Raw genomic sequence first — 24,910 nt, 5'->3', positions numbered from 1 at the left:
AATAAAGGAGTTTGAGTTTTTTTTTTTGTGGATGCCTGTATTACCAAAATCTTTCCAGAAAATTAAGTGTGTGAATATTTTAAGTTGTCAAAATTTATAGGTTATCTTTTGTTTTCCAACTTAATAGGTCTAAAAGTATACATATATGCCTTTGAAAATTGGTTTATCTAACTTAACTTTTCCTCTAGTTTTGTGGAAGCTGGTTGATTGACTAACTTTAAATTGTTCACCCACATTGGAATTATTTACAGTAGTTAAAGTCATGGTACTTCAAAATTGGGGCAAATGATTTAAAACATAAGAATCTATGACATAACTCACCAATAGCTATGTTATCTCTATCTATATAATACGAACAAATCACTAATTGTGCTTCTAAAAGCAGTATTGTATTTTGTCTTAGGATTTTTATTGCTGCAATAAAACACCATGACCAAAATCAACTTGAGGAGGAAAAAAAATTTCTTTGGTTTATACATTCTGATTATCCCGCACCATGAAGAGAAGTCAGGGCAGGAATTCAAGGCAGGAAACTGAAGGTAGAAATGAAAACAAAAATCATGTAGAAACATTGCTCACTGGCTTATGGCCCATGACTCATTCAGCCTGCTTTTTTATACCATTCGGGACAACTTGCCCAGGGTGGTACTACCCACAATGCACTGGGCCCTTTCCTATCCATCATTAATCAAGAAAGTATACCACATAAAATTGCCTACAGGCAAATCTGATGGCTGTGTTTTCTCATTTGAGGTTCCCTCTTCTTAATTGGCCCTAACGTATGTCAACTTGACAAAAAACCTAATCAACACAGGTTTGTTTGTTTTTTAACTTAAAAATAATGAGTCAAATGCCATCAAGTATGCTGGCATTTCAGTACAATAGTATGTCTATTGTGGATCTAGGTGACCTTGAGTAAAATTACCTTTTTACAAAACAAACCACCAGGCTGAAGAGACGGCTCAGCAGTCAAGAGTTTGCCATGAAAGCAAGAAAACCAGAGTTTAGATGCCCAGGATGTAGCTAAATACTGTGTAGATATAGTAGAGTCAGGGTAATCCTTAGAGCAAACTGGCTATCTAGACTGGCAGAGCACCAAACTCTGGGTTTGATTGAAATCTCGTGAAGGATGTGATAAAGGAGCAATTGAATGCTAGGTATCAGTATGGAGGATCCACATGCACACATGCACACACACACACACACACACACACACACACACACATACACATACACACACACACACACACACACACACATGAGAAAGAGAGAAAGGGAAGGAAGAAGAGAGAGACAGAGATGTGGGAAAAGGAAGGAAAGCTCCCAATTATGATGTTGTTTTATGAGAATAAATGTCTATACATTCATAGAGAAAACAAAACAAACTTCAATGAATGGTTATCTAATGCAATATTTTTTTCTTTTTAAATGTAAACCATGCCTTTCATAAAACAGCAATTCAATTGCATGCATCCTATATGATTTTCACACAGAATTGCTGTGACAGTAGACTTTCAGTAACCTTGACAATGACTTACTATTCAATAAAGCAGTTCGTGTTACATTCATCTGTTTCCAACCATGCTGGGTCTCACTTTACTCATACTTAAGAGTAGAGCTATCCGTGGTTTTCCAGGGTTAAGCCTCTGTTCCTAGGAAAGCTTATCAGGAAGCCCGAGGGTCAGCAAAAGTTCCCTTGTGATGTGTGAGGGGTGTAGAGCCTTCCTTTCACTTCATGGACCACTCTTACAATCTCTGAGAAATAAGCTGTGGCTCCCCATGTGTGCTCCTGCTGTCAGCTGCAAGTGGCTGACCACTTCACGGTGTGTGTAAAGAATGCTCCACAGGCAAGCCTCAGAGCACAGTCATCGGACCACATTGGTTCTTTGCTTTCACTCCATGACTTTACTTCATAGTATGTGAGAGCTTCCAAGCAGAAGGTTTGGGTTGGGGGATGATGATTTTCAAACACCATACCCTCAGCTTAATAATCTGCTATTTCTTCCCACATTTTACTACCGGATAAATTCCGTTCTTGCAGAGAAATTATTCTCTGCAAAACTCCAAAGTGTTTGTCTTGTAAAATTGCTGCTTTGGAGGACGAGAGAGACAAAAAGGAAAAGTGTGTTGACTTCTCTGAAACGTCATTTTGCTACTTAGCTTCTCGACAAAGCCAGACGTTAGCTGGATGTGCATTCCTGCCCACTGCTTTCGCTTCTCTCTGTGCTTTCATCTTCCCAGTAGAGTTTTTAAAGCTCTTTTTTTAGGTCTTTAATGAACAATTAACTTTTCGTGGGTGGTCTGAGAACATAACCTCAAGCCAGGAAATCTGGCTTCAAAAACCTCCTTCTGACTTCCTAAACCCTCTGCACGCCTCCCAGTGATTTCAATCTTGTTTCCGAATACATATTTAGTAATAACTCATCTACCTGCCAGGAAGAACTTGGGGGGTTGGGGAGGGTCTGGACTAGAAGGATGCCGACCTACTTATTTTTCACTCCAAGAGTCTAAGTCTCCATCACTACTCTCTATAACATCACCAAACAGATGAGAAAGATCAAACACATTATGAATGAAATTAAATATCACTCGACAACTTTTTGGAAAGGGTTTTATCAAAGCGGTGGGCAAAGGAAGCCTACAAAGTATGAGCCCGATACTTAATCTGAGGAGGAATGACACGTATTTTGGAAAAAGTAAAAGTTAAATACTAGGAGGCTTGGGAGGATTTTTCCTTTTTTTTTTTCTAATTTTCATCTCTTTTGGCATGTTTGATTTTATTATTTTCATTGGGTGAAGAATGCAGAACCAGTTATTATGGGGACTTTAACTGTACCTTGACTCAGTTCAACTCATTCAGGTTGAATTTAAGCAGCTGGGTGCAACCTGACTCAGGTAGGACCTGATTCATAAATCTCCACTGTGCCAAGAAGGGACATGGAGACTTAGTTTTATTTTATTTATTCGCGTGTTGCTTACTTTATTAATGAATTGTGAGTTGATTCTTCTCGGCGGCCCCAGAGACACAGAGGCAATTTAGCATTCTTTTATTACAAGCTTGGTTAAGAAAAATACTAATAGTGTGTTTCTTTTTGCATTATATTAAACAAATAAGCATTATTTCTTGCCAGAGTTTTATAATCTGTGTTCTTGTATAACTCAAGCAACTGTAATATAATTGAATAATTAAAATGAGCAGATTACTTGAGAAGAAAATATAGAATGTGAGTCCTACAACATCAAGGACCCTTCCAATTATATATTTGCTTTTTCTTGGCTATCAGGCATAGTTTCCTTAACAGGAAATGGCCCGAAATCATACAGAAGCCCATTGTGCTGACACGTGCTTTAAGCAGCCTGGTTGTGTGGGTATTTACAGGTTACCAGCTGACATCTGCTGAGTGCTATGACCTTCGGAGTAGCCGTGTGGTGGCCGACCAGTACTGTCACTACTACCCTGAGAACATCAAGCCCAAACCCAAGCTTCAGGAGTGCAACCTGGATCCTTGTCCAGCCAGGTCAGTCCAGTTTACCTGCTTGTTTATCATAAACCAGGTTCCCAGTTAGCTTCTTAGATAAAAGTGGATGTTTTACTTAAAAACAAAGGACACGGTCCTGTCCAGCATCCCCACCGTTAGTGGCACCCATGCTCCTGGCTCCTGCTATCGTGTGATGCGACCGTGGGTTTTCTTTCTATAAATGGTCTTCAAAATGAAGTCTCCTCTCTCTCTCTCTCTCTCTCTCTCTCTCTCTCTCTCTCTCTCTCTCTCTCTCTCTCTCTCTCTCTCTCTCTCTCTCTCTCTCTGATTGCACCACATCCTGACATCTTGTTTCTCCCCTGACAAAGTCCAGTGAACATCCTGGTGTCTTAGCCAGTGTGATGGCTTACTGTCTCACAATGCTTCCCTTTCTCTTCCCTGTCTCCCATCAGGGGTGCAATCACAGAAGACTGCGTGTCAGGACCATAGCCAATCCATTCTAGCATAATCAATCCACACAATTAATTAGGGTCAGAGTGGGCCTCAGAAGAGTTTTGCTACCGTTGACAAAACCTGAGCCTTTGCTCCATAAGGAGCTAGGGCTTATTTCCAAGTCGAATTTTCTTGAGGATCTTTGTAATTAGAAGCCCTAAAGATTTAAACCTTTAACACCTTCACACACTAGTGTTTGTTTTAGAGAAGCCATAATTGGGCCCCAGTTATTTGCAGGATCAGGAATCAAGTGCCTAGATGCTGAGTAACTGCTGACTGCGGGTGGAGAATCTGCCCATGGAGGGCAGCGGCTTGGCTTAGGGCTTCAAACACTGGTGAGTGATTCTCGCCAGTTGCAGTTTACACATTCACAGCTTCCTAGAGAGTATCTAGGACAACCTTTCTCCACAAAAGCAAGCACTAGTCACAAATACCGGTGGCCAAAACATCCTTTCTTTTTAATGATTCCTATGTCATATTTAAAAGCAGAGCTTGCTAATTATATATACATGAAAGAAAAGTTTCGAAGAACTAGGCTGCTACATGGGTGGGGTCGGTGGAGAGCATTCTATTGTACATTGTGAGAGAGGCAACTTTCGTATTCAGTTGCTGGCTTTTTAAAGTATGTATTCTTATGCTCTTTCCACCTTAAGCCATGAATTCTAAATGATATGTGATTTGAACTTACTATTAATAATTAATGTTTAGAAACCATAAACATGCCTCATAAAAGTAAATTCACTAAAGAAACAAAAAGTATTAGCTACTTTATAGCTTGCCATTCTAGTTTAATTTAGTTTTGTGTTTACAGCAGAATATTGGATATTACACGTTGGGTGTGATATAAAAGTAAATAAGGTGTTAAAATTTTTCTTGGCTTTGCTTTAGAAATATTGAGCAGTTGAAATATTTTAACTATGATTGAACCTTATTTTTAAAATGATTCTATTTGTACATTTATATCTATCCCTATAACAGGATATTTATCCCAATTCAAATGAGCATTCATTAGTCCCAGCTCAGTTACAGAGAGACTTAAAGTCTTCCATAGCCATGTGAAATTTTATATGTGCATTTCTAGGAGAGATAGGTTCATATCCCCACAGTTCCATTGAGCTTTCCCTCACTTGGGAAAGCTCGCCTTCAGTGAAGAAGTGGCCCATGGAATAGGGTTTGAAATGAAAGCACCGTTGTTAAAATTTGAAGAAAATGTTTGTAATGAGAAAAATTTATCCTTTGTTTCTAGTTTCTGATCTTTACCCACTCTTCTCTGTGGGAGTAACATTTTTGGTCCATTTCTTATTATCCAAAAACAAAAGTTAAAAAAAAAAGGGTACACTGAAAGGTCGCCTGTTCAGTCTATAGTCTGTGTCATTTTAAAATATCTAATATAGCACAGGCATAAATGTTAGGACAGGTGACTATTAAAAATGAAGAGAGAGAGAGAGAGAGAGAGAGAGAGAGAGAGAGAGAGAGAGAGAAAGCTGAAGTTGGAAGCTAATATCAAAAGCTACTTTTTTATTGAAGATAGATTAGACAAGGCTGTAAAAATCAAGACGTAGCAGTAGGAGATGCTCGAGGAAAGCTGCTTAAGGAGTTGTGTGCAGCTCAGCTTAAGGCGCTCCAGGAATCCTGCGGGGTTCACGGAGCTATTTTGTGTGCAGTTCTTCTGAATTCCAAGAGAAAATAAGAAGGGGTGGGCTCAAAGCGGACAGGAGAGACTTTCTAAGATGGGTCTCTCTCATTGGACAGTGGAACCAATCCATTGAGCAACTGTTTTCTAACTACTACAGATTTAAGGGTGCTCTATTAAGTCAAAGGGAGTACAATGGCATTAAAACTACAAATTAGAAATCCTCAAAGGGAAAACAAGGGCATTCTTAGAACAAAGATCACACATTATTTTTTCACATTTTGAATATGCTTTATTATGTCCATAAGCAAATGTAATTTTTTTAAAAATCACCCGTTTTTAATTCCTATGTTGTTGCATAAAATATCATTATATATAGTTACTGAAATCTATTTTCCCTGTAAATCCTGAGATCTGAGGTTTATTACACTAAGTAGAAGCAAACTCACATTCAGATAATGAGTGTGAGTCTGTTCCCTTTCAAGATAGAGATATCCCAGGAACACCGAAAATGACACTGCATAGGGGCCAGAGAGATGACTCGAGTAGGTCACAGAGCTTGTGGCATAAGTATGAATCCCTGGCATCCACATGCAAGGCTGAGCATGACCACATGTGCCTGTAACCCCAGAGCTTGCATGGTGGAAACAACAGGATCCCTGAGGCTTGTCGGCCTCTAGCCCCGCTCCAGATTCAGTGAGAAACTCTGCCTTAAAGGACTAAGGTAGGGAGTGATAGAGCAGGACACCCAATGTAGTCCTTCGACCTTCCCTCCTATAACAGCACCTGGACACACACACACACACACACATTTAGCAATGCCACTAAATAATTGTTCAACTTAGTAAATAACTTCCAAGTCTTGATATTTCCCCTTAGAAATGTCCCACTCCTTACTGCTTGCCCAGTAGCATGAGTCCTCTCTTCTTTTCTTGTCTGCCTTTCCATCTCCTGTTTTGGCTTCCCCCCACACCCTTCCCTTGTTTCCTGTTCTTTGGCCTTTTCTTCATAACATCACATCAGCCAGCTGCCGTGGCTACAGATGATGCTGGACCGACAGTGAACATCTGGCCTATTCTCTTCAAAGGATTTCTATGTTTTTATCACTTTCTCTGCTTCTAGATGTTAATTTTTAAAACGTCGATAAGCTAAACGGCTGTAATGAAAATAGTAAAGCCATGCTCCCCAGGGCCTGAGATTTGCAGTTACTGCATTTGCTGTTTCTTTTTGGTCTTGTCAACTGTACGTAACACAGATGGGATTCTACTTCACAGAGCAGACACCTGGAAGTCAATGGTCCCTCATCCTTTGTTTCCTCTTCTAAAAGCAAGCCTCAGCACCCATGTCATGTAGCACTGATGTGCTGCAGAGGCAAAAATGCTGACGGCTGCTCTGTCTGTCCATTGGAAGAACTTAACCGGCTTCCCAGCTGTTCCTCTCACCAGAGCTTTGTTGATCTCTGTGCATATCACATAGGCAGGCATTTTTACGAAGTAACTAAATATTTAGTTTCCTAGCAAGAAGTGGCCCCCCAAAGGGGCGCCAACACTTAAGACTAAGGAAAGGGAAAGAGAGGTCTAAAGGTTTGATGACTCTTTGCTAAAATTAGTACTATTTTTCCCATTGGCAATGGAGAGCCATGATGTCACAGGTTGATCACATGTTCTTACAGACTCTGCTCTATGGGTGCCACAATAGTCCAACTTGTGCATTTACAGAAGTCCAAAGACACTCTACTCCTGCCTACCAGGAATCTACTATGTTCCTTAGTTCTTTACTCCATGTCTCTATTAGTTACAAGCCTTCTCCTATGTAACAGAAATCCAGGATCTGTTCACATGTCAAACCTGTCATGTGTCTGCCTTGCCTGATTGTCACTTCTCCCTTACACCAGGGGAAGCTTTGCTGAGATTTGTGTAGAAGATCATTTCACTTTTGTTGCTTGAGTAGAAGGCCACATTTTTTTAATGTGGCCAGGGAACCACAAAGTCTTTGCTTATGGTTAGAAAGCAAGTAAAAAGGAGTCATTCACTCATCTAATGAGCATGCAACCTTTGACTGTTCAGGGTTGGTTGGTTGGTTTATATTTTTTGGTTTTGTTTCTCTAGCTCTTTATTAGTTTGAACACACACACACATACACACACATATACATATAATATATTCTAAATTATACAAATTATCTAAATCTAAATCATATAAATTATCACTGGCTAGAGAACAAATTTTTAAAATTGGGTCTCAGATTAGAATCCTAATGTAACTATTAAGGACAGCGCATGTGGGAGGCATAAGAAAACTGGATTTTCATGCTTACTAGGTAGGTGCCCAACAACAGAGCGTGGTGGAGGAGTGAGAACTGTGGAGTGACACAGCTTGGCTGGCTACAGAGCTATCACATACAAGTTGAACAGCCTTTGGCAAACTATTTATTCTCACTAAGCCTCAGATTTTCATCCTGTGAAGTGACAATAATAGCAGTTCTTACCTCGTTAAAGTTGTCATAAGAGATAAACGCTACCATACATTTAAAGAGCTTAGTGGAGGGTCTAATACACAAAGAAGCACTCAACAAACATTAGTTACTCCAGCTATGACTAAGACCGAGGCTGTACTAATAGTATTGATGTTGCCTAGAGAAACTGCTCTCCAGTTGCATTTTTTTGTCCATGAAAAGGAAAAATGGAATTCTAAAATTCTCTAAGTCCAAAAAGCAGTTCTCTGTGAGTTGTTCTGGGTGGTCTAGAAGACAGTTCCTAGGAGAACATCACCTTGAAGCTAAATGACATTTATTGGGTTTTTTAGATATAGATTATGCTGTGCAGATTAACTCCTGAAGTTTCATCTCACAAGTATGAAGGAAGGACAATCTTCATTTAACCAGCAGTGAGTTATTGCCATTCAACCCTTAAGAGGTTGTGCCGCTTATGATTCCTAAAAGGAAAATTATATTTAAGGACTAGAAAATGGTTGAGTTAGTGAACAAGCAAAAAGAAAGTGTTAGTGTCCTAAATCATGTACATCTTAAAGTACACCATTTTATTGGAACACATGATTTAGAAAGGTAACACCTCAATTGAACCAACATCATTTATATAAGTGGTAAAAATTAATAAAATCTCAGGTCTCCTTTTGTGGATTTATATGGGATAGCAAAGTAGAGTTGTGTTTCATTTCAGAACGGGTGAGCAATCCTGAAAATTATAGAACCAACACCTGCAGACACACCACTCATTACCCGACAGCGAAATAACTGACTATCCTATAACTTAATTATCAAACAATTCATTTCTGCTATCAAGCCAGTTCATACACACAGTAAGCTTACCACATACATCACCTTTCAGGCTTTTAAAACATGCAATTATTTGCATAATTCCTTTAATTACCTCATGAGTTACTAGGAAAGGCAATTCCATCATCCTCATTTTAACTTACGTAGTCGTAACTGTGTAAGACATTTCATTACTTAACATCTTTAGTTTCCCATCTGTAAAATAACATTTCTGCCAGGTACTATGAGGATTCTGTGACGTAAACGTGGAAACCTCCTAGGAAGATGCTAAGTGCTCAACAAATCACAGCGATTGTCAGTAAATGGAGACTCAAACAACTGAATTGACCAAAGTCTCCATTACAAGTTTTCTAAGCTGCTTCTGTATCCATCACATCAGTTTAGGTTTATATTCCCTGCAGAGTTAACAGACCAGAAAGGATAGGCAGCAATCTCAAGTAAAGCTCTCTCAAAGCAAGCTGGCCATGGATCTAAATACTTCCAGCTCCACAGTGTCTCTCACCCTACAGAAACACAGCCCTGATACCATCAACACCCCAGTAGCCCTGTCCTGCATGTTGCCTTCAGCAGCCTGGGAGGTCTGCTTCCATGCAACTTAGAACCATTTCAATACAAGTTTGGATGTTTGACAAAGTGAGCAGAAACCCAGATGAAACAAGCATCATCCATGTATTGATGTCCACTAAAGTCATTTTCTGGAGTACACAACAGAAGAGGAAAATAAATTTTAATAAAATGATAGTCCTACTTTCTTAAAAGTAGTACAGAAATGGCCAAAAAATTAATGTCAAAAAAGAAAATGCCAGAAATAAAAGTTGCATAGTTTCTATCATCTAATCTAAGATGTTAAAACTCTTCAGTGGTTAGTTTTATAGTAGAAAATGGATTTTTGTCTGAGAAAAAATTGCACATCATGCCACTGAATCAGGATTTTTGACTCTGGCCCCCTTGCAACCCAAATATCATTAATTGATACAGATTACACAGTAATTTGGCATTAGTGCAGTTTTAAAGGAAATCAGGGCTACTAGGTAAGACATTTTCTCAGTTGGTTCCAATTTGACTTTATGTTAAGGGCACTTATTGTTTCAGAATGTTGATGGGAGGTCGAGGAGGAAGAATTTATATCATCTTAGTGGTTATCAAGCTTGGAACTAGCAGACATCAGCCAGGAAAAGCTAATATAAAGTCTTCAGAACGGGTTTCTTGCCTTCTCCCTTTATCTTAAAGTCCAGGACTTGTCCACCACTAGTATTTTCATAAGACAGAAGCAAAGGTTCAGATGCCCAGCACTCAAGGTTGTATACACAGAAAGGATGAAGCAAGAAGAACCCTGACGGTCAACCTCACAGCTCCGCGTGTGGTCCTTCCTTCCCTGGACCCTGGTCCTCTGTGCTCTGCCTCTCAAGGGAAAGCCAAATGCTTGAGCCTTGTTGTACATTTCCTTAAATCTCTGCAGTGTTGTTTAGGAAGAAGGTGACTTCGATTACTGCCTGGAAATCATCTAGAAAGGATGGAACCTCATAGTCAGAATGCTGTAGCACCTCTAACTTCATTCTCGGGGGAAACAAAACAAAATAAAACAAAACACTGTCATTTCCTAGTCATTGAGGCTTAATGTTTGGTACCATGGGGAAGGTGAAGAAGAGTAAGCTAAACTTTGGGACCCAAATCTGCCCAAGATGTGTTGAGTTCCACAATTACAAAGCAATACGATGCCTGAAACATACATGAGAGAGAAAATAAAGAAATTTCCCTGAAGCTTCCATAGTTACTTCAGGGAGTGGAAAGATGCCAAGTTATACAAGCAGGCCAGCAGCACTGTTTTACTATAAGGTAGCCATAAAGGGCGTGGCAAAGAGAAGAAGCCAAAAGGTGGCTGGGTGAGTGAACGGCAGTGCTTTGATCAGGGACAGCAGTCACAAGAGAAGCAGCTTGCAAGAGAAGATGCTGGCTTATGTGGGACTCACTGCTCTCAAAGAGCGGACCATGCAAGCGTCAGCAGCCAGAAAGAGGATGTGCAATGAGAAGAGGCAAGAGGTCCCGAGACATTCCCTGAGATGCACCCCCATGGCTCACCTCCACAGAGTGAATTACATTTGGATTGTTCTTGTCAAGAGAGACCTATCGCAATACATGAATTCCACACTGCGTAGAGTGACCCTGATTCAGGCTTGGCTTTTAAGGTCATGGCTATTGTCCAGAAGTTGCAACTTAGATCATTCCTGCACAAAGACTAATGATATTTAGGCAACGAATGGAATTGGAGGCGATAACTTCATTTAACTTAATTCCAAATGCTCCCCCTCATCTTATACTTTTTTTTAATTTAAATTTTACCGCATTTCAGTACTCTAATTGTTGAGCATGTGGGAGGCAATGTGTTATTTTAGAACTTGCAAAACAGGAAGATTTTATTTTACAGCAAGAAAAAAATCCAACCCCCAGGACCCCACCAGGATTTAAGGTATTTCCCTACTATACATGCAAGAGTCTACATACATATATCTGTATAGACACAAGTGTCCTTATATGTGTCCATGTGCATACCTGGGAGCTGAAAATTATATTATCGATGAAATGTGAGCATATCAATTTTCTAATGTGAGATTAATAATATATTGTATTTTATACTTATTTTTCAGGTATATTATTAAAATAGCTCAGAGTGTTTTATATCTTATATTCTGTGTAATATTTCATTATAAGAACTTCATCAGACAGTTGAGTAAATCGTATGTTTTGGTTAAATTAGGTGGGAAGTGAGTTTCACTTTATTGTCCCTGGCCTCTGCTCTCAACACCCCTTACAGTTAGTTTTAGATGGAGTAGTGTCACTGCCGCTGTGAAAATACACAAGTGGTCGGGGTTATTGGAGCTCTGGAGAATCAGTAGTTTGCGCTTCCATTTTTCCTTTGTTATGATTTTGTAGATCACGCTCACTTCCCTCCCTCCTATTCACATATTCGGGGGCATGTGTAAATGTCAGTACACAAGCGCACACACACCTAGACTCTAACCTGGCAAGAGTGTCGTCAGATCCCTTAGTAGTTTGCCTTTCTACCACCCTTCATGATGTTCACTTTATCTGAGAACAAATGCAATGTGTCTTCAAGGTGAGCAATGAGCTGAGCATCTTAGGCAAGGTTGCCTTCCCCTCCATCACAGTGCAGGCAAAAATCAGGGCTGTGGCCAGAGCTCCGGGAGGGAGCAGAGCCAAGGCTCAGAAAGATGCATTTGGAGGCTGGACAGAGCGCCATTGTTTGGCTATCGTTCTGTTTTCACAGGTGCCATGGAGTCATTTCGAGTCTTCACCATGACCCATGCCACAGAAAGGCAAACAGACCTATAGTTTTGCTGGAGCCAGGTTTAAAGCGTCTTGTTAAAACACAAACATGACTCCTAAATCAGCCCAAAGCAGAGCCCAACATCCTGGCGTCTCTGTGCTCCCACACGTATCCCCTCTCTTCAGTTCAACTCATCTTGTTCAATATTACTGTCTCCATTTCAAATATCATCAGCTGATAAATCAGTTGACAGAGACCTGCAACAGCTCTTTCTCTTATTGAAGACGACAAATTATAGCCATAAATTTTTCCAAGCGGACAAGGCAGTGGTATGCCTTTCTGCATTTAGAAATTTATATAGAAATGAATAGATACAAGGGTTAGGTAAAACCTAACTTCAGACTATTTGATTTATAGCCTAATTTGCTTCTATTAAATGGTAGTATATGTCCAAAGCTTTAAAAGAATTTTGAGACCTTGACATTCTTTAAAATATTGTCATTTTAAAAGAAAAAGTTCTCTTGATTATTAGATGTAAAAAAATTTTTTTAAAAGGGATAGTTCCTAACAAAAAGGAAAAAAAACAGGAACAAGCTTTTATCAGAGGTAGAAAAGAATGGGATATTGAACTCCAAAAGCCAGAACCAAGCAACATTAGTATGATAATCATTTCCTTGGTGTGTTAAGGATTCATGCAATTCTGAGCATTCCCATGGCAGCATCACTCTCACGAGCACCGTGAGGCAAAGGCACACAGATGTGCTCACTCATTTACATAGCATGAAAATTTTATCAGAAAAATGAATTCAAAAAGTCAAATAAACACAGAAAATGCCCCTCTGTGGAATAAATAAGCAAATAAACACTTCATCCTAGGGAATCTGTCTTTACAGCCTTGTCTCTCTTTTCTCTGAAACACATCTAAATACTCCCATGCATCTCCTTCTATTTTACTTGGGGTTTTAAGGCCTCCCAGTCAGTCCTCTCTTTCTTTCTTCCTTTTCATGAATTTCAGTCAGTGTTTTGTTTTGTTCTGCTTTTGCTATCTGATCCGTACTAAGCCCAGCTCAATCTTTCTACTCAAAAGCTTAGATGTGCTAGCCATTTCCCTAAGGGTATAATACCATCCCATGTCAAGTGAAGGGGTCAAAGTGAAAATCTATTTATTTAGATTTAAGTATAAACATACTGAATATATGTTAACGATTATGTAGATGTGTAAATATATACACATGCATCCCAGAAATACAACCAGAATGTACAGATCTCCTTGATGTTCAAGAGAGGGGCTCCCTAGCACTTGTCACATGGAAATAAGCCATCTTTTGTTTGTGCCCTTCCGTGTTTCTTCATCTGCACTGAGCACTCTTCCTATTCCACTCTTGATGGAGACTCGGCTGCCCTTGCCCTCTTCTTCAATAGCCTAAGTAATAAGACATGTTTCACCATCAGGGGTTGTAGTCTTCAGCAAGAAGCCAGTCTTACCAATGGGAGGTATTGAAATCAAGAAATTTGGAAACATAGTAGGAGACCTGAAGACCTTCAGCATTGCCCGAGCTGTCTTTTCTTGTGCATTCTTCAGCCACACAGCATATAATGTGTCCTTTCTTGTAGCTCTTTAGCCATTACTCTGTCTCCGAACCACACAGGTTTCCCAGTGTATTAATGGTAGCCGCAACAGTTATAAGCATCATGAAAAGCCATTAACACTGTATAACATTTTATAGACAAAACCACTTTCATGTTTGTAAACAGTTTCGTTACTTCGTTTTGGTAGGGAGTTTGCTCCCGCTAAGTATTGCTTATAACATTTGGTAGTTCCTCCCTCCCCTTTATGAAACATCCAAGTGGCTACTTTCCAGGTATTAGTAAACCTTTAGATCTGCCAGAAGTAGAAGCCTATTTGCTGATGTTATGTTATAGTCTTGTCAGTTCTGTGGTTCATAACCTCCTGCTTACATAGCTTTCTCTTTCATCAAAAGTGAGACAGTAACTGTAATTGCTCCATGGGCATCTGGAAGTAACATTTATAATGATGATAATAATAATGACCTCATAGGATGGATAATTTGGGGGATTAAAGAACATTTATGAGCTTATTGTGCCATAGCTAATGGTGAGGTGCCAAAGTTTCTCACCATCTCCCTTTCTAGTCATATTTCCTGCTTGGATCAGAGGACTAATTATAGAAAATAGTGTCTTCAAAGACCTTCCCCTAGCCTACTGCTAGCATAAATATCGAACTGTTTCAGCGTTGTTTCCAGACATGATTTATGTATGTTGTTTTGCAATTGTATAGAAATGTATATGATGTAATCATTTAGTGTTTATTTTATTGTGTGTACCTTCTACTCAGAGGGTTGGCATTATTGTTCCTAACAGTGACGGATACAAGCAGATCATGCCTTATGACCTCTACCATCCCCTTCCTCGGTACGTAAATCAATCATCCTGATGTTAGAATTAGCAGATCAGTCTTCTGATGCTTCAGTGTGTATATGTGAAAATGTAGAGCCATAGATTCTGTGTTTTTCTATGAGTAAGATAGAAGATGGTAGACTTTGCAAATCCATTCTGAGCGCTCCTCTTGAATAATGCTGGCCTGCTCAGACTGTAAGCTTGTCATTCAGAAACCATTATCATAGAATGATATTTCATTGGAGTGGGCACAGTAACTCAGTCTAATTAGCTGCAATATGTCTGCTTCTGCTGTGTCTTCCCTTCACTCCCTCTTTAACTCCCGCTCTGGCTCCTCTTGGTAGAAGCCTGGTCATTATAAAGCCATTGCTAACTTAAACAAACACTGCCTGAAGTGTAATCACAACACGAGGAGTATAAAATTCCAGATACGTGGCTATTCTAATAGGGGCTTCATGTGCCCTTCTTTATTTTGGACGAATTATAATAAAAGGATATTTCATAGCCTTATTGCTCAGAACATTTTACAAAGTAAAGTTTTTAAACACATAAAGGTCAATTGCTACATCGTTTTGTTAAAGTATAATTTTAAAGATTAGGGAAAAAAGGGTATTCAGATACTTCAGAAGGACATTTCTATCTTTACATTTGTGAGAAAACTGGAGTTGCTGAGAAAAGCTAAGAAATAATTGTCATTCGTATTGCTTGCCATATCGGAAATAGCTCTGCAGGTAACAGAAATTGGAATTAGTTTTAAATGGCTTTGCTATTTTCTTTACTAATTTGGCACCCAGGGAATCAGCTGCTGCTTAGAGTCCTGGGTTTCTATGACACCAGGAACAGTTAACATAATTTACATCAGTTTGCTAAATCCTAAACTAAAACATGCAGGAAAAATAACTGTGTTTTGAACAGCAAAATTCAGCAAATGTAACTGATAGTCTCTGAGTTCCTGATGTATTAGAATCTAATTGGATGCTAATTCCACTCTCCAGTGAGACCTCAGTCTCTTAGTCCTAGCTCAGCAAACACACCCACCACCTAGAGAAGTAACCATGCATGTTCACACAAATATGCATGTACAGATGCATATGCAGGTATTTAAATGTTGTCCAGTGTCCAATGAATATTTTCGAGTGACTGACAGGAGCCTGTCTGGTCACTGGTCTCGGAGCCGTGTGCAAAGGGAGACTGATTGACACTAGATATCATCAGTACAAAATGTGTCACTAAATGGCTACCTCACTGCTTCCTGACTCCCACTATGCTGTAACTGTACTGATAAGGACAATGAGTGACCTCTTTTCCAGAAGTCTTCCCCTCCACAATGGACAGAAAGAAATCAAAAGATAGATATAATTGAGCCAAGATTTTCCTTGATTTCTGTTTGTCTGTAGAATCAATATTCCATCGGTGTGTGCCTTGTTTGTATGGAGGAAAGCCATGTATTTTAAAACAATGGCAAAGTTTGGTGTTGATGTGAAGAACACTGAGTTTATGTTTCTCCTCTCAGGAAATTCTAGATTCCTGTCATATTCTACGATTTTTTTCTTTTAACCCCTTGTGCAAGTAAACCTTTCATATGAGTCTTGACTTCTTACAGCATAAAACTTCCCTTGAGTGTCTGCCTCAAATGTTCACAGTCCCACTTGCTGGGTTTTTTTGTTTTGTTTTGTTTTGTTTTGTTTTGTTGCACCATGTCCTGTGTATTTATTTAATGTGTTTGTGCATTTCTGCAGAAAAGGACAAGACAGTTAGCAAACAGGCTGTGTTTGTTGCCCCTCAGACATCTGTTTTCCAGTAGTTCTGAAGATACAAAGTCGACTTCACTAGCAAATTTCTAGTAAATGGCCGTTATTTCTATAAGTAGGTTCTCATTCAACAGAACCAAAGTTCACATAGTTCTCAAATAGCAACACCTTGACAGTTGAGGTAGAAAGCCCCACTATTTAAAACATTCAAATAGATTCCAGACCAGTATAGATAAGGTACCCAATTAATACATTCTATGTTGTTCTTTCTTGTCCTCTGCCTTTAAGACTTAGCATAAAGCTCCATGTAACAATGTATCATGATGAACTTAATCTTGACTGACAACGAACTCATATCTTTTTAATTCTGAAAAACTCTTAAACTAGTGTGGATTTAAGGTAATTAAAATCCATGTATGCATAATTATATGGCATGCCAATTTATTTAATGGTCTTTTAAGACAAGATTCTTGGATTTATCTTTCTTTATTCATAATATTCATCCTGGTCCCTGTTTTAATATCTCTTGACAAAAGAATGCCATTTCTCTTGCTAGATTTAACATACCTAAATACACTGTGCTTTAAAACTCCCCACAGCCCCTTTGTGACATGAGGTATCACATGATACTATTCACATAAGCTCAAGCCATGCTATGAATCTGCAAACTCGTGCTATCCTCATGTCTCTCTGTGATCAGTGACAGGAAAAAGAGCACAGACGCTCATTAGGGAAGCCTCACGGTCGAGGCAAGTGTTGAGACAGAAATTAATCACTCTCCCTTTCATAGGAGACACAACTTCAAGGTCTTAGAGTGCCAGTTAGAAAAAGCTTTCCCGTATAGAATTCCAACCATCTAGGTGATTAAATAGCCATCAAAATATTGCCTTTTCCCTGTCAGATTAAATGTAGCATGAGTATATAGTTATGTATCGGGCCCATCTTCACTCTGACAGAGGCCTGTTCTCCACCTCTGACAGGAAGTCATGCAGAGATTTACCTGAAGAATAGAGCTGCCTGATCCTTTTGCAAGGAGAGCTCTGCAAAGGCTCATCATTCCCTTGACATAACTTTTATTCAGTCTCTTAAGGGTCGGAGAGCCTCAGCTTCCCCCAGAGTAACATTTAGTGTGTGTTCTGGGAGGAAATTCTGAATCTGGCAGCATCGCTGGCTGTCGGCAGTGGAGACAAAGATGCACACCTAAGCCTGAGCAGTGCAGACAGAATGTAGCGTAAATGCCTCTAACATGGGAGCATGTTATTATACCAGCTCCTTCAGAAGAGAAATCAAGTCCACGACATACGTGCAACTTACTTACAGAGTAATTACAGTCTCCACAGGCTGCCTGCTGCCTGTGTGATACTTTAACATGTAGTTAATAAATTGTGTCAACTCAGGGCTGTTTGGGTTCTCTTTCATTAAAATTAGATCTCTTGTCATTCTTTAAGATCTCTTAAGCTGGCCTAGCAATTCTAACTATCGAAGTCCATGTAAGAAACAAGCAGAGCTCACACAGCCCACCCCATGATGCTGTGAACAGGAGTTCCGTGTGTCTAAATCTAGTCCCAATTGCTACAAAACTGAAAGAGAGGAAGGAAGGAAGGAAGGAAGGAAGGAAGGAAGGAAGGAAGGAAGATAGATGATAGACAGATAGATAGATAGATAGATAGATAGATAGATAGATAGATAGATAGATAGATAGATGATAGACAAATAGATGATAGATAGATGATAGACAGATAGATAGATAGATAGATGATAGACAGATAGATGATAGATAGATAGATAGATAGATAGATAGATAGATAGATAGATAGATAGATAGATAGATAGTGTCATTGGCAATCTTGTTTTTTCCTGCCTTAGCAGTATATCTCTGTGCAATTGCCATGAGCTTTTCAACAGAAACCAAGCTTATTTACAAGTCAAGGCATTCCACGCTGGGGGACATCTGTAGGTCTGTCACCAGCTAAGCAATTACACAGTTATTGACACTCAGCTTACAGATGCACAGTCTGAGTAACTAGCTTGTGCCGAGTGTGTGGAATCCCGGAGCTGACAGTTTCAGAAAAGAGGGAGAAGAAGCTTTTTGTGTAGGGAGATTGCGTATGAGTTTTTACTATTTAAAAAAAAAAATCCAGAAGTGATATTAGTTCCTTATTTTCTGTTTTAGTCTTCACAGAAATACTTGATGAGATTTAGTTCAAAACAATTACACTTTAACACATACATAAGTACATTCACATGTATGTATGTACGTTATATATACATAGTATACATGTACACAGAAACCACAGAAAGAGGACTGCAGATTGAACCCCCATTGTTGATAGGTTATAGATAGTCCAGACATCCTGTGGGTTGCTCCCCAGACTGTGCAGAGATTCGAGGTTTATGAAACATTCTTGCCAAGGTCGAAGCTTTCCCTCTTAATGAAATTTCAGCCAATAGAGAGTTTTGATTCTCTGGAGAACCCGTGATCGACCCAGGGCATGGGGTTGGTGTGACAGGTCACTAAGGAGGTTTGGCAATTTGCATGTCCACCCTGATGACTCCCCTTGCTTTCTGTAGGTGGGAGGCCACCCCGTGGACCGCATGCTCCTCCTCCTGTGGGGGGGGCATCCAGAGCCGGGCAGTTTCCTGTGTGGAGGAGGACATCCAGGGGCATGTCACTTCAGTGGAAGAGTGGAAATGCATGTACACCCCAAAGATGCCAGTCGTGCAGCCCTGCAACATTTTTGACTGCCCTAAATGGCTGGCACAGGAGTGGTCTCCGGTAACTGCGCCCTCTTTCTTTGTTTCTTAGGAGAGTAAGTGCACTCTTACCTCTCGGCCTTGTGAGCCACCAATCACCCTGTACAGTACCAGCCTTCTGTACCTGAGGTGTCTCAAAACCTGTCCTCTTAGTTCCTGGAGGAGGAATGACCCAATCCCACATGACCAAATATTTGTTACTCTTCCTTTAAGTTACTTTAGCCTGGCTTCTGCTCTTCCCTTTTGGGAAACAAATCCCTTCTAAGAGTTAGGGATGTCGAATGACCCTTAATCTGTGAGAGGTGCCTCTACAAGATAGCTCAGTTGACTGCATTTTTTTATTATACTTTGTCTTATGTAAAATGGGTGGGAATAGTAAAAACAAAAGAGTGCAACTATGTACACATTCCCTGAAAAGAAAAAGTATGAAGTGAAAACAGCACAATAGTTAAAAGTGGATAGGAAGTACAATTATTGAAACCAAAATTGCTACCTTCATTAGTTTTCATCATTGCTACAATTAAGCTGAAAAGATTATTCTTAGCTGGGCATGTGCCTCAAGCCTGTAACTCCAGTGCTGTAAGAGAGTTACTCAAGAAGATTACAAGTTCAAGGTCTGCTTGGGCTGTGTAGGTAAACTCTTATGTCAAAATCAAAAGCAGACTTTTAAAAAGTGGTAAGACGATATGACTCAGTAGTAGAGTGCAGGCCTAGTGTGTCTAAGGCCCCAGGTTCAGGTTCAGTCCCCAGTGTTGTTCACACACAGAGAGAGAGAGAGAGAGAGAGAGAGAGAGAGAGAGAGAGAGAGAGAGAGAGAGAGGGCTATTCTGGTTTCCTGCTCACATAGTTAAAAAAAAAAAAAAAACGGAGAAAGAGATAAAAAGATGTGGAAGCAAAGCACTGTGTCCTTACCCACAGAATCAGTAACAAACATGACCACACCCTGCCCAGTGACTGTGAGGACAGATTCAGGAGCCTGGCATTGCCTACATCAGACCTGCCCCAGGCTGGTAGAATTCCCCCAAATTCTCTCTCCCTCTGCCCATTGACTGGGCTCCTTTGACCCCCCCCCCATTTCAATATAATTAGTTGCATTTTCAATCCTGTATTATAAAGCAGTCTGTGGTGGTTTTTTAACATCTCTAAATATCCTTGTAGGAGTAATTGTTTCTCATAGTTTGGACAGATAGGCACAAAGTAACTGAATAAAGTTGTATGAGTAATTGAACTTGAGCATACTATAGCTTTATGTCTCCTTTGTGGTAGTGTATTTGAGTCTTTACACACAGTCCAACTAACTAATCACTAGTTAATCATATCCTAAAAGATCTAAAGGAATGAGTTAATTTTCAACTGACTCTACCTCTGAAACCCAAAAAGAACAAAGATCTAATAACTGGTAAGAAGTGGTTTAAATCCACCAGAGAAACTCAAATAGAGATATAGATGATAGAGATAGATAGAGATGAATATATATATATTTTTTTATATTCATATATATGAAATGTATGTATGAACTTTTACTTTTTAAGAAATATAAAAGTCTTAGGTGGAGAGTTAAATATATAAATCAGGCTTTGCCTATGAGTCTCTCTCTCTCTCTCTCTCTCTCTCTCTCTCTCTCTCTCTCTCTCTCTCTCTCTCACCATCTCTTCCCAGTGCACAGTAACCTGTGGCCAGGGCCTCAGATACCGTGTGGTGCTCTGCATTGACCACCGTGGAATGCACACAGGAGGCTGCAGTGTGAAAACAAAGCCCCACATAAAAGAAGAATGCATCATTCCCACACCCTGCTACAAGCCCAGAGGTAACGGGACAGGGGACCTTCACCCTTCCTCAGTGACAATGGATAGTCAGGAAACTCAAGTTTTCTTGGATTATTTTAAAATATCTCAAAAGTTCTAAGAAACTTTATAACTTAGACTATATTAAGAAGACTTGATTATTTCTTTTCATATTTTCAAATGGTTTTTGTTTTATTTTACAATATTTTTATTTTTTATGTAAAATAATGTTTTTCATTATTTCATTCATATATATTATTCATATGTTTTCAAATATACACTCAAGTGTGTGTGTGTATAATATATATATATATGTACATATATGTGTGTAATTTGCTATCCACATTTCTTGCTATTAAAGACAAGGAATCCAAATGTTTCTACTTTACTGAGCCTGACATATGGTGGGAAGTCACAGACCTCAAACAGAGGAAGCAAAAACCTGCTTTCTGTATTGAAAATGTAATGAGACTGCATTGCAGAAGTGTAATGAAAATAGAACTGTGACATTTATTTGAATTTAATAGATGTCGAAAATGATTCCATTTTTAAAATCTTTAGAAAAAAATCCCCTTAAGCAAGAGGCATTATACTTATACTGGGCCGTTCAGATAAGTGTGAATATTGATCTGATTTCTGTGTTAGTGTGTTAGTGTGCCAATGAAACAGGAAAACTCAGAATCACAAACCATTTGGATGTTCGGAATTCTCTACGATGTGTTCTTATATCCTTGAATGCCAAGCACAGTAGTCATTTCTTTCTTCGTATCACTTCTTTGAGACATTACATTTCTAGGAAAATCAGCCATGCAGTAGCTCTACGATTTACTCATCATTGGAATGAGTAGCATCGTGAGCTTTTAATAATCTAATCTAAAAGGAAAACAAAAGGAAATATCAGAAATCCTAATTATTCTTAATAATATCTAAGTCTAAGTTTACTCATCTGTAAGATGTGGAAAATACTAGAATGTATGTGAAGACCATGAAAGGGTTACAAGAGCTATTGTATAATAGGGTTCTTAACCTGCTCCCTGCCACATGTAAGGTTTTCTCCAGATTTAAGTGGACTTTCATTAATGTTTTCAAATATCACATGAGATGGCCACAGGCACTCATGGGTGCAAGACAGTAGCAGAGTATTACAAGCCTACTGTTGGTGCCAAGCTGGCCACTGGCTGTCCTGTCACTAGGGTGAATGGTGGAGTTATAGAATGCTGCATGTGCAGGTGTCCCACACCTGTGAGCCAATCATGCATGCATTTCTTAATATACTTCTAGGTGATGGCTGCAAATAGAAGACAGGTAGTGAAAACCCAACTAGAAATAGCCTATGACCTATTAGCTCTATCTTTACCAAACAGCTTTAGAGGGAAGAAAATTCAGTCTACAGTTAACAATCAAGAATGAAGTCTGGATTTTTCACAGCTAAGTGGTGATCCTGACTCTCTAAGCATTGTTAAAATACCACATTAGTCCATGGTGCATGCATATGTGGACATATTTCTTTCATCTTTGCAATTATACGTTATAAAATGGTGACGGAGCTTCGCTGGCTCATACTATAAAGGCAAACATGCCCAGAAATGACCTTAATAAATATGTCAAAGATGAGAATCTTGGCAGTTAGTTCTATAAGAACAGTTAGAACCTCGCTAGTTCTTTTGCTCCTCCACATTTTCCCCAGGAAGCACTTAAGAAGCTTGTTTGAGTCATTTGCCCAAAGCTAGATGAATAGGTACAACACATCAAATCACAGTTTATGGACCTTCAGTTGTATAAACTTCCATTGCTACTGAACCTTAGGAGTAATATTGAATAAGTCAGAACTTTAAAATGATGGTTTACAAATTTCAACATGGTAGTTTGTTTGATTTTGATATAATGCAACATTTAGCTACAAGGCAAAACAATTATAACACACCACACTATCATCTATTGTGTTTTATGTTTAAAAGGTGTCAAAGGAGCTTTGTTGATTCTCTGTGTAGTTGTCAGTGCTTCAAACAGGGACATTCACAGAAAAGGGGACTTTGCAGTTCAACATAGAGGAGAGAAGCATATGCATAGACACTAGTGTTAGGAAATCTTTAAATCCACTGGCAAGTCTTCTTGATACAGCCATCCTCAGAAATAACTACTTGCCCCAACAGTAATCATTGGCAGTTATTAGCACGACTTTTACATATGTAGCAAAACTAGAAAGTACTGAGAATGAAGAACTGCCCTGAACCCTCAGGTACTTTCTAATCTCTTCCCTTCCCACTGTACTTTTTCTCAGAGAAACTTCCAATAGAGGCCAAACTGCCATGGTTCAAGCAAGCCCAGGAGCTAGAAGAAGGAGCTGCCGTGTCTGAAGAGCCTTCGTAAGTTCAGTATGGGGAATCCCCTGAATGGAATTAGTGGGGTTTCACTGTTGTGGCTTTTTGGATTCTAATCTATGTCCCAAAGGGACGTGAGCCCTCTGGGATTCTCAATGAGAGATGGATCTGTTGCCAAATGTTCGTCAAAATGTTGATTGCATCCAATTGCATCCAAATGAGATTTACAAGTTTCTCACATTCTCGTAGGAATAGAAGTGTGTTTCAGTTTTGCCTGACAGGGAGATACAAATGAGGTGCTTCTTTAAATTCTTTACCTTTGGCAAGGAGCCAGAGGTGAAAAATCCCAGACTGATGATATAACAAGAGGTTGGATGGGCTGGAGATGTGTCTCAGTGGTAGAGCACTTGCTTGCCTGGTATATGCAAGGCTCTGGGTTTAATCCCCAGTACAATTATGTATGTATGTATGTATGTATGGATGGATGGATGGATGGATGGATGCATGGATGGATGCATGGATGCATGGATGCATGGATGGATGGATACGTGGATGATATGTGAATGGATGGAAGGAAGGAAAGACAGACAGATTGATTTGATATGAAAGTGTGGGCAGTATTCCACTCTCCTTATCCCTGAACTTTATAGTACAGCTATTCACAAAATGTTAGGAGGAAATAAAATATATGTAAAGGTAAAAGGCATGTAATAGCTTTACCTCGTCATTGGAAAGATTGTGGTTCTTCCCCAGTTACTTAGGGTCCCCTATGGGTTCTGTTTGTACACCATGAAATCTTAACCAATAGGTACAGATTGACCAGACTTCAGAAAAGTAACACAGAAGAGAAAGAGAAAACAGATTGAATGGTGGATCCGTATACACTGATTCCACCAGAGAACACTGACAGGCACATTTTCTGTACTGTTTCTGCACAAGGAAGAATACTTTACTGATCCATTCCATACATGGCAAAGTCATTCCACAGCTCAAAGCCTTTCTCAGTTACTTTAATGTAGATACTAGGACACATATGGATGTATAAGACATGTGACCCAGTCTTCAGAATTTTCGGGAGAGCATACAGCACATCATAGACTTTTCAAATTCAAGTCAAAGTGTAAATTTTACTAGTGGTATAAATGAAGATATTCAAACACAGTTTTCTCCAAATTATCCTGCTTGAATCTAAAGCTGATAAGATTTTCTAAGATGTAAAATTGTGCTCCTGAGTTTCAAGAAATCTCAGGAATTCAATGGTCACTTGCAAATTAATTATACCACAGTACTTGATTTTCCAGAAGTCAAAAAAAATAAAAACTAAAAAAAAGTACATAATTGGATACTGTTTTTTACTTAAGAGAACAATTAAGTTAAACATAAAGTACTTGTTTACCTTAAAGTTACTACAGTAAAAAAAATAATAAAGTAACAGAAGGTGGGAGAACTGTGGGAGAGAGACGGTGGCTGATGGTCACAACGCTAACCAAATAGATGAAGACATTCCTGTCCTTCTCCTGCCAGGCTGTAATTCCCCAGGCAGGACCTAGTTTGGCAGATCTCATTGCTGAGGAAGATGTCAGGGTCATTAACTCTGCATCTACTAAGGCTCTATCTGAGACATAGGAAAGTGCCACGTCACCAGCCCTGGTTAATCCTCATGTGTACTCTATGGTTAAACATGTTTCCAACCAACCG

General features: G+C 39.3%; 1 protein-coding gene across 1 annotated transcript in view; it reads left to right on the top strand.

Moving 5' to 3' along the window:
- The window catches only part of LOC116893691 (ADAMTS-like protein 1), a 179,309-nt gene that overhangs the window by 138,094 nt on the left and 16,305 nt on the right, over positions 1-24,910 (top strand). The window contains exons 9-12 of the mRNA XM_032895441.1: positions 3,380-3,518; positions 18,925-19,129; positions 20,767-20,914; positions 23,173-23,257. Coding sequence (XP_032751332.1) covers positions 3,380-3,518; positions 18,925-19,129; positions 20,767-20,914; positions 23,173-23,257 — 577 coding nt within the window. The remainder of the gene's footprint in view (positions 1-3,379; positions 3,519-18,924; positions 19,130-20,766; positions 20,915-23,172; positions 23,258-24,910) is intronic.

Source organism: Rattus rattus, chromosome 1 (genome assembly GCF_011064425.1).
Source record: "Rattus rattus isolate New Zealand chromosome 1, Rrattus_CSIRO_v1, whole genome shotgun sequence".
Lineage (NCBI taxonomy): Eukaryota > Metazoa > Chordata > Mammalia > Rodentia > Muridae > Rattus > Rattus rattus.
Note: the sequence above shows the minus strand (reverse complement) of the source record. Positions and strands in the feature narration are given on the sequence as shown.